Source organism: Sceloporus undulatus, chromosome 11, assembly GCF_019175285.1.
Source record: "Sceloporus undulatus isolate JIND9_A2432 ecotype Alabama chromosome 11, SceUnd_v1.1, whole genome shotgun sequence".
In the NCBI taxonomy this organism is placed as follows: Eukaryota; Metazoa; Chordata; class Lepidosauria; order Squamata; family Phrynosomatidae; genus Sceloporus; species Sceloporus undulatus.
This window is the reverse complement of record NC_056532.1, coordinates 11,469,185-11,479,400: the sequence shown is the minus strand read 5'-3', so window position 1 is coordinate 11,479,400 and position 10,216 is coordinate 11,469,185. Positions and strand designations below refer to the sequence as shown.

The 10,216-nt window shown below is 44.1% G+C and overlaps 1 protein-coding gene across 1 annotated transcript in view; it reads left to right on the top strand.

The window, feature by feature from the left end:
* Positions 1 to 10,216, top strand: part of LOC121917020 (nitric oxide synthase, inducible-like) — a 74,222-nt gene that overhangs the window by 59,110 nt on the left and 4,896 nt on the right. Inside the window, 11 exon segments of the mRNA XM_042442611.1 lie at positions 1,988 to 2,004; positions 4,810 to 4,877; positions 4,880 to 4,954; positions 4,957 to 4,982; positions 5,955 to 5,964; positions 5,967 to 6,017; positions 6,195 to 6,269; positions 6,711 to 6,818; positions 6,821 to 6,841; positions 8,319 to 8,482; positions 9,882 to 10,092. Coding sequence (XP_042298545.1) covers positions 1,988 to 2,004; positions 4,810 to 4,877; positions 4,880 to 4,954; positions 4,957 to 4,982; positions 5,955 to 5,964; positions 5,967 to 6,017; positions 6,195 to 6,269; positions 6,711 to 6,818; positions 6,821 to 6,841; positions 8,319 to 8,482; positions 9,882 to 10,092 — 826 coding nt within the window.

The following is a 10,216-nucleotide window of genomic DNA, read 5'->3' as shown; positions in this document are numbered from 1 at the left end:
GGAGGTTATTTGTTTCAACCAGAATTCCTGGTTGAGCAATTCCTTGGGTCAGGAATTATGGAGACTATAGCCTCAAATGATTTTTCCAAGACCTGGTCAAGCACCTTTTCTGTAAAGATTGGCCCCATACAGACATGTCAAAATAAAGCTGCTTTGGGTCACTTTGGAGGTATGCTGTTTAAATGATGCATGTGTCCTAAGAGTCCGGAAGCTATGTCAAAGCTGCGCTCCAGTCCTTAGGACTGGATTGTAGCTTTAGCACGGCTTCTGGCCTCTTAGGATACATGCATCATTTAAGTAGCATACCTCCGAAGTGACCCGAAACAGCTTGATTTTGGCCTGTCTCTATGGGACCATTGTCTACTTTAATGGATCTTGTAACTGGAGAAACCCAGAAACCCTTCCAGGTAACTTCATCATTTGCTGGAGGTCAGTTTGAGAAATGTTTCATGCACCACTATAGCCTTTCCATTTAAAACTAGAAGTGGGGAAACTAAGGCCATGCAGGTGCTATTTTTGGACTACATCTCCCATCACTACAAGCCAGTTTACACGGAGGTGAAACATGGTGCACATTGTAACCTAGAAGGGGCTGGGGGATTATACTGACCCTTTGTGCAACTTGCGTTGCTCCCTCATCTCCAATGTTAATTTTTCTTTCTCAAGAAGAAACTATGAGAAAGACTCACTATGAGTCTTTAGGGGACAACTTTGTCAAATTTTTGCCATGATTTCCCCACAGTTTTGCATCCAGGGCTGTTTCAAATCCAAGTGATACCTTTTTTTTTTTAAACAGGCGGATTTCTGTTAGACATAGGCCTGTTACAGACTGCCAAAATAAAGCTGCTTCGTGTCTCTTTGGAGGTATGCTATTTAAATGATGCAAGGGTCCTAAGAGTCCGGAAGTCGCGCCAAAGCCACACTCCATTCCTAAGCACTGGAGTGCAGCTTTGGTGCAGCTTCCGGATTCTTCGGATGCACGCATCATTTAAACAGCATACCTCCAAAGAGACCCCAAGCAGCTTTATTTTGGCAGTCTGTAACAGGCCTTACTCTTCCAAAAAAGTCTTGAAATGTAGCAAACAATGTTTTTTAAAATACATTTTTGGAAAAATGGCAAGGCACTGAGGGGTCCTCAGATCCATGGGAATGTATGTGGCTACACTTTCCACAGACCTGTAGTAGCTCAACAACATCTTGAAGGCCCCATGTTTCTCCACCTGTGTAATTTGATGTATTTTATTGTTGTAAGCTGCCTGGATTCTTCGTGATTGGGCGGGCTAGAAATAAATCATTATTATTATTATTATTATTATTATTATTATTATTATTATTGCTAGACTGATGAGTCTTCCATAACCTGGTGCTCTTTGTATGTTTTGCGCTAGATGTTTCATCCTTCTCATCCAGCATGGCCAACAGTGAAGAATGATGGAAACTGTGGTTCAAAATGTCTGGATGATGCTAGCTTGGAAAGGCTGATAATAATAATAATAATAATAATAATAATAATAATAATAATAATAATTGCCTATACCGCTATTTCAAAGATCATAGCGGTGAACAGCAAAAGCTAATTAGCAGTAGTTAATTTTGCCCCCACAGCTGGGTACTCATTTTAGCTCCCTCCTCGGAAGGAGTAAGCCTGAGTCGGTCTGGATGATGCTAGCTGAAAAGGCTGATAGATGAATGAGGGAGCCCAACATTCTCCATGCGTCTTTGTTGGCTACCCCCCCCCCTCATAAGTCTGTATCTTTCCTAGGTCATCGGTATGACATTACAATACATCCGACGGACCTTGAAAAGGAAAGTCTCCTCCTGGGGGTCACTAAGCACTTTTGGAAACGGGGTTCACCAGCAACGAAAAGTAATAATTGAAAAAAAGGAGGAGGGGTTTTCTGTTATAACAATATTGTCATCTCTCTAACAACGCCACTCCTCATTTGTGTTGCAGATATTTCAAACGCCCTCCTGTCCTACAAAACAGCTACGCAACAAATTCAGGTGGACGGTTTTCCCTAGGTCTTGCGTGACCTATTGGATGGGGATTCCAATCTTCTCTTCTTGCTCTGAGGTCTTATGTTGCCACTTTGGCCCAATCTTGTTGAATACATTGAAACTTGTCTTAAACTGAGACAAATCATATCTAGCTCGTAGTACTCTACACAACTCTTCTCCAGGGGGAGGAATCATAGAATCACAGACTTGGAAAGGTCACAAAATTCATATTCTAGACCAATCCCTTGCCATGCAACAATACACATTAAAGCATTCCTGGTGCATCAGAGGAAGCAGACTTTAGTTAAGGAAGCTCATGCTGCCAACTGCTTTCTTCAGTGAGTCTCAGAGGTACTACAAGATCTCGCTACATACTGATCCCACAGACGAATAGGGCTAATCGTTGAATTCAAGCATTCTGAGTTATAGCCATCCAAAGTCAGCCAAAGACGGATAGTCTAACACCCTCACAAGCAGGCAGTTGTTCTGCTGTTGACAGCTTTCTATGTCCAGAAGTTCCCTTGATAAATAATAATAGAAATAGGTTTTTATTTATTACCGCCCAATCACTGGGAATCCGAGCGGTTTACAATAGAGGGATAAACAGACAGTTCCCCTGCCCACAGCGTACAAACAAAAAGACAACGAACCAAAGGAGAAGGGAATGGTGGGGGGGAGGGAATCAGGTCAGCAATTCTTCTCTCCCTCTATGCCTGACCAAGTCATATTACCGGAGTGTGGTCTTTTTTCTTTCAGGTCTAGCCCCTGATTAGACTGGGGCAGCCTTCTCTCTCCTCTCTGGTCAGAGTTTTCCGAATATGACAGTTAGGGTAGGTTGGATCCTCTTCTTCAGCTAGCCCGAGTACTGGGCCACCTTCTCTCATCCCTCATATGCCGAAATATACAGTTAGGGATGGAGGAGCCTCTTTCTTTCAAGGCTAGCCCCTTTGGTAACTGTGCCAGCCTTCTCTCCTCCCTCAGAGGCCGAAGATGAAGTTTATAGGGAGGGACCTCTTTTCTTCAGTCCACCCCTGATGTTACTGGGCCACCTCTCTCTTCCCTCATAGGGCCTAAGAATGACAGTTAGGGAGGGAAGGAGCCCTTTCTTCGGCCGCCCTGATTGTATGGGTCAGCCTTTTGCTCTCCCTCAGATTGCCGAAATGACAGTTAGGGAGGGAGGGCTCGTCTTCAGGCCGGCTCTATGGTACGGGGCCAGCCTTCTCTCTCCTCAGAGGCCGAAAGATGACAGTTAGGGAGGGAGGAGCCTCTTTCTTTCTTCAGGCCATCCCCTTGATGTGACGGGCAAGCCTTCTCTATCCTTCTCTCTCAGAGGCCGAAAGATGACATTATGGAGGAGACCTCTTTCTTCAGCCATCCCACTGATTGGTACTTGTAGCCTTCTCTCTCCCTCAAGTCCAAAAACGATGACGTTAGGGATGGAGACCGCTTCTTCAGCTGCCCGAGGTACAGGGTCAGCTTCTCCTCCCTCAGAGGCCGAAAGAATGACAAGTTAGGGAGTAGGAGCCTCTGTTTCAGTCCGGCCTTTGATTGACGGGCCAGCCTTCTCCAATCCCCAGAGGCCGAACGATGACATTTAGGTATGGAGGAGCCTCTTTCTTCAGGCCAGCCCTATTGTACTGGGCCACCTTCTCTCTCCCTCAAGGCCGAAATGACAGTTAGGGAGGGAGGAGCCTCTTTCTTCAGGCCAGCCCACTGATGTACTAATGGGCCAGCCTTCTCTCTCTCTCCCTCAGAGGCCGACGAACAGTTAGAGGGAGGATCCTCTTTTCTTCAGGTCCGCCCTGAGGTATCTGATCCAAGCCTATCTCTCTCCTAAATAAGTGCCGACGATGACAGTTAGGAGGGAAGGAACCTCCTTCATTCATTAAGGCCACCCTGAGTACTGAGCCACCTTCTCTTCTCCTCAGATATTAAATGAATTTTTTGTCCTTGCAGGTCTGAATCCATTGGTTTCGTTCTCCATTGTGTGCCTCTGGATCCATTGGTGTTCTGAGCGTTCTGGAGCATCAGAAACCAGCATGCTCCATGTGTCTACACACATCTTTTCAATTACTAGTGATTTAAAACTTGTAAGATGGCTCAGATGAGTTTTACTGTGAGTGGTTGAAAGGTTTTTCTTTTCTTTGTATCTACCACTTTTAACTAAGGGCCTGAACAGACAGGCCAAAATAAAGCGGCTTTGGGTCACTTTGGAGGTATGCTATTTAATGAAACATGCATCTAAGAGGCCAGAAGCAGCGTCAATCTGTGCTCCATTCCTTAGGACTGAAACGTGGCTTGGCGCAGTTTCCAGCTTCTTAAGATGCGTGTGTCATTTAAATAGCAAGCTCTTCCAAAGTGACCGAAGCAGCTTTTTTTGGCCTGCCTGTTTGGGCTCTAAATTCTTTAAAGTTGCCTTTTTTTTTTAAATTGCACATTGCATGAGCATTAATAATGCCACATTATTAGTGTAGGGTGACGGTATATTTTGGAAATATATCAGGTTTTTTAGGGTGAACCAAACGGTATGCCTTTCCCAGATTTTTAAAGCCTTGGTAATCCTTCCTTGCTTCATCCTGGTTGCATGCCCCTAGGTTTACCCTCAACTATCAATGGGTCAGTATAAAACTTACTTTTGGCTCCAAACCTGTCCTCGACTCATACATGAGGTTGACCTAAGTGAGTAGTACAGTAAGTTTATTCTCATATCCTACACTTGGGTGGTCCATTGGTCCCACTCACCAGGAAGCTGATAGATGACCAAATAACGTGTAAGAATGAGAGATATAAAGACTTTTTTCTCTTGAACAGATATGCCGTCTTTGGCTTGGGTTCAAGCATGTACCCTGAGTTTTGTGCCTTTGCTCGGTCCATTAACCAGAACTCACGCAGCTTGGGGCATCGCCAGTCACCGCAATTGGTCAAGAGATAAAACTCAATGGACAAGAGGAAGCATTTCAAGCTGGGCATTGGCTACCTTCAAGGTAATAATAATAATATACCATGATGCACATCAGTTTTTGCATTTGCACAGTCATGAGGGTGAAGCAGCTACAGAATGATATGCTTCTGATAGAAAGGAGGGAAGAATGGAGTGCAGGCCATAGCTGTCCAGTCTTGAATAACAGACTGTGGGTTGGACAAATGAAGGGAAGAAGGGAAGGGAATTAAAGGAAATAATATAATATAAATAGACAGTCGCCCTTGGAACCCACAAGGATCCATTCCGGACCCCCCCGCTAGTTCCAAATCATGCGGCATATCAAATCCCATAAGGTGAATGGGGCGTGCAGGCACGGCAACGTCCCCATAAGGTTAATGGCGGCTGCCCCTCCGTGGATTTCCAGGTCCGCAGATTTCAAGTCTGCAGACTTTGGAGGGGCAACTGTAATATAAAATATAGTATATAAAACATATATGATTTGGTGTTAAGACCTGGGTCCCAGCCAAAGATATTCATTATGTACATATGTGCACAAATACAGGTAGTCAAAACCCAAAGCAAACCCAATCCAAACCACTTCGGTCCTATGTATTTCGGAAAAAGAGACCCAACCTTTCCTGGAGGTCACTGGTTCTGTATATTTAAGCCTCAGTTGCCTAGAGTCCATGTTTCTATTCCGGCGAGCAATAAATCTGGGAACTTAGGACTCCATCTGCCACTATTGGATCCAGTGCTTGGAAAAGTACTTTTCTAAGACCACACAGAGAGGAATCCCCTATCCAGCATATTATTTGGGATGCCAGGAATGGTATCCAAAGCTTTTCAAGCCCGTCATGAAGCTGGAAGGCAATAATGAAGCTGCAGATGACGACAATACAGAGTGTGGCCTGATCAATGCTGAGCAAAGGGTGCTCCATAGACTAACTATATTCCCTCCAACCAAAGGTCCCTGATCAATATCCCCCTGGTAACTTTAACTTAATCTCTCTTTCGCTCTTGATTATTTGAAAAGGCTTCCTGTGAAGTTTTGATATCCGGGGAAAGCTGGGGATCCTGTTGCCAAAAGCTTATACATGTAAGGACCTGGAACCCAAAGGATCAAGGATGTTTTAGGACTCCCAGCCCCTGGATTTGGCAAAGGTATATATAAACTGGCCACATAACCCAACCCACAAAACCAATCGGAGAACAATTGGTCTGAACCTGAAAAGTGATAAATAATGGATATTTTCAACTAATTTATTTTCTCAAGCACTCCATGACATCCATGGAAAAACGTTGTCTGATGAAGCTCACACTCGGCAGAATCTGCAACCTCCAAGTCCAGGTATTTTCCTCAGGTGTCGAAGAGGTTTGAGTATCAATTTGATTACCAAACAAAATTTTGGGATCAGCTTTCTTGAGCTTCAGGGTTTGGGTGTTTAAAATAAAGTATTTCCTTTCCTCTAGGGAATTTGAAGCCGCACAGGCTGGGAAGTCATAGACATTTAAGAGTCGGAGGGTCGAAATAAAGGACATCCGTGGTAAATTAGGATAGGTTGGGTTAAGTCAAGCTAAAAAAATGGTTCTATTTAGTTTGCCTTTTCCCATAATGGATGGGAATGTTCAAAGAGGCTACGAAATAGGCCATCGTTCGTCCCACCAATATATCCTGTCCCACAGTCTCAACAAGGAAATCCGGGGGCGGTTACCTTCGAAAGGCCGTTTGTTCTTGTCCCGTTCCAGCCGCGCTAACCATCCTCATCAAGCTTTCCTGCGAAGCCACCAGGAAGCCAGTATCTCCGGAGATCATATTGGGGCTTCCCGGCCAACCCGAAAGCTCTTGTTGACGACATCATCTCCCGGATTGTAGAGCCGCCTATGACCAATGAGATCAGTAACTGGAGACATGTAGTGACTGTAAGTCAAGGGCTTTGGAAGGTCATGGACTGAAGGAACGTCTTATTTTATCAGATTTTTATCGGCTTATGTTGTACGTAGCAAGACCTGTAGAGCACCTTTGGAAGCTCACTGACAAAATCAGTTTGGCAGTGTGAGCTTTCCAGACTTCAGTCTATTCCTTAGATGCAATATAGGGTCAAGTATGTGGAGAGATCTTGGAGCACCTTGAGACTCACTGAAAGAAAGAGAGTGGCAGGGTGAGCTTTCCTAGACTTCGGTCTACTTCCTTAGATGCATATATAGGGTCAAGTAATTGGAGAATCTTGGACACTTTTGAGACTCAATGGAAAGAAAGAAGTTGGCAGTGTGAGCTTTCCTAGACTTCAGTCTACTTCCTCAGATGCACTTGGAGGAAGTAGACTGAAGTCTACTTTCTTTCTTTCAGTTCTTCTCAAAGGTGCTCACTCCATGTTCTGCAAGCAATTAGAATCAGTCCAAAAAAAGAGAAGACTCTCTAACAAAACCAGCCACGTCAAAGAGGAACAATGGTTACGGTGCAAAGAGGCACCCCACAACATCACCAAAACAAACTAGAACTTGGGTGGAAAGCACACTAGAGGTTTTGCAAGTGAAAGCCAAGCCTTCAGCCATTCATGTCCGAAGCAGCTTGGGAACAATATATAGTTGTCCCTCCATATTCGCTGGGGTTAGGGGTGAAGGACCCTTATGAATGTGGAAGGACTGCAAATAATAAACACTTGTTTTTACCTGAGAGAGCACATATCTAGGAATATCCTGGTCCCAATGCAACTTTGTGGTCAACATCTACCAGACGTTGACCAAGTATACTAGAGGATCTACAAATGCTTAGAGAACTGTTTTCTCTAGAAATGTCTGTGTTCTCCAGTACACCTCTATGATCCAACAGAATTGCGCTGGAAGACTTAGGGTCCGAACAGACAGGCCAAAATAAAGCTGCTTTGGGCCACTTTGGAGGTATGCTGTTTAAATGATGCATGCATCATTGGAGTCTGGAAGCTGTGTCAAAGCCATGCTCCAGTCCTAAGGACTGGAGTGCAGCTTTGGCACAGCTTCTGGCTTCTTAAGATGCATGCGTCATTAAAACAGCATACCTCCAAAGTGACCCGAAGCAGCTTTATTTTGGCCTGTCTGTATGGGCCCATAGAGATTCCTAGAGAAAACATAATAATCCAAACCGCAAATAATCAAATCCACAAAAGTCAAAGCTGCAAATGTGGAGGGCCAAGTGTATAAACATTTGTCCAAAAAAAAAAATATGGTTGTAAATATATGTAAAGGGCAGCATTAGTAGCTGAGGTCAACAGGAGGCTGGAAATGACTGGCTTGGCAGGAAAATGGTCAATCCAATCCGTTCCTCTCCTTTGACCTTTGCAAAATTTCTCCCCAGATACTGTCCACTTTTGGAACGCTGACGATTATTTCTTTTCCCCTGCCGTTTCCTCTCCCATTCCAGGTGGCTACTGGACCAGTGACAAGAAGTTTCCAGCCTGTACCCTCTCCCAAGCTTTGATGCATTTCCTGGACGTCACCACTCCTCCGTCCCAACGCTTTCTCCGAACGCTTTCCCAGCTTGCCAAAGACGAGCGAGAGAAAGAGAGGCTGGACCTCTTGTGTCACGTGAGTTGTGTTCCAAACCAGGGGTGGGGATCATGTGGCTCTTCAGTTGTTGTTGTTGGACAGCAATTCTCTGGTGGTTGAGAGTTCCTGCATGGCAGAATGGGGTTGGACTGGATGGCCCTTGTGGTCTCTTCCAACTCTATAATTCTATGATTCTATGAGTGGTTAAATGCTGATACTGAAGCCACAACGTTGTGAGTTTGATCCTAGAGGAGGGCTCCAAGGTTGACTCAGTCTTCCATCCTTTCGTAGGTCGGTAAAATGAATACCCAGCTTCTTGGGGGCAATTGGCTTATAGAGTGTAAACCACTTAGGGAGTGCTAGCTCATTGATAAGTGATATAGAAATGTAAATGTTATTGCTATTGTTAACAACCCCAGGTCAGAATTCAAAGATATAGCCATGTTAGTCTGTAGAAACAGTATGTTGTGAGATCTTGTAGCACCTTTGAGACTAACTGAGATAAAGAAGTTGGTAGCATGAGCCTTCCTAGACTTAAATCTACTTCATCAGATGCCCCTGGCCCTCATAGCCAATGATGAGGAAAGCTGGGAGTTGCAGTCCAACATCTTCTGGCAGGCTGAGTGATTCCCACTCTTGTTCTAAATGATTGCCTACCAGATTGTAGAACTCAAACCTTTCATTTTCCAGTGGTTTAGTCTTCAATCTGCATATCCAAAGCTAGTTTAGGGCTGATGCGACCCAATGGGTGGTAAAGTGATAGAATCATAGAATCATAGAATCACAGAGTTGGAAGAGACCCCAAGGGCCATCCAGTCCATCCCCATTCTGCCATGCAGGAACTCTCAATCAAAGCATCCCCAACAGATGGCCATCCAGCCTCTGTTTGAAGACATTCAAAGCAAATCTTGATTTTGCCATTTTATATAAGGGACACCATTGTACTAAATGGGACTCAAGCTTTTTGACAGATTTTGGTATCCATCAGGGATCCTGGAACCAAACCCCAGCCAGCGGATACCAAGGGCCCACTGTACATTTAGACTGTGATTATGATATTGTAATTTAAAGGTACAGTATAATCTTAATTTTGCTTGTCATTTATGAAACATCTATTGCCTATAAAACTATATAACCATAACTATGGCCCCAGACAGACAGACCAAAATAAAGCTGCTTCAGGTCACTTTGGAGATATGCTGTTTAAGTGATGCATGTGTCCTAAGAGGCTGGAAGCTGCGCCCTATAATACGGGCCCTATAATAACTATAATATAACTATTATATATGGAAATTACGATTTATGAGTAACATTAGTACAAAAATATTACTAAGGATTTTGTATGGCGTGGTATGGGAGGAGGTCAATGGGGATGTGACACCATGCGTTATCGCAGTGGGTAACGCCAACTCTAGTGATGTCTTTGTTTTGCATCTAGGATTTGGAGGAGTACAACAAGTGGAAGTTTTACAATAGCCCCACCATCTTGGAAGTCTTGGAGGAGTTCCCCTCCATCGAGGTCTCGACATCTTTCTTGCTGTCCCAGCTTCCTTTGCTAAAGCCCAGGTATTACTCCATCAGTTCGTCACAGGATTGGGAGCCCAGAGAGATCCATCTAACAGTCGCAATGGTCACCTACAAGACTCGGGGTAATTTGTTCTATCTCCAGCAAGAGATCATATTTATCTTTTGCCATTTTATATAAGGGACAGCATTTTAATATAATAATAATAATAATAATAATAATAATAATAATAATAATAATAATAATAA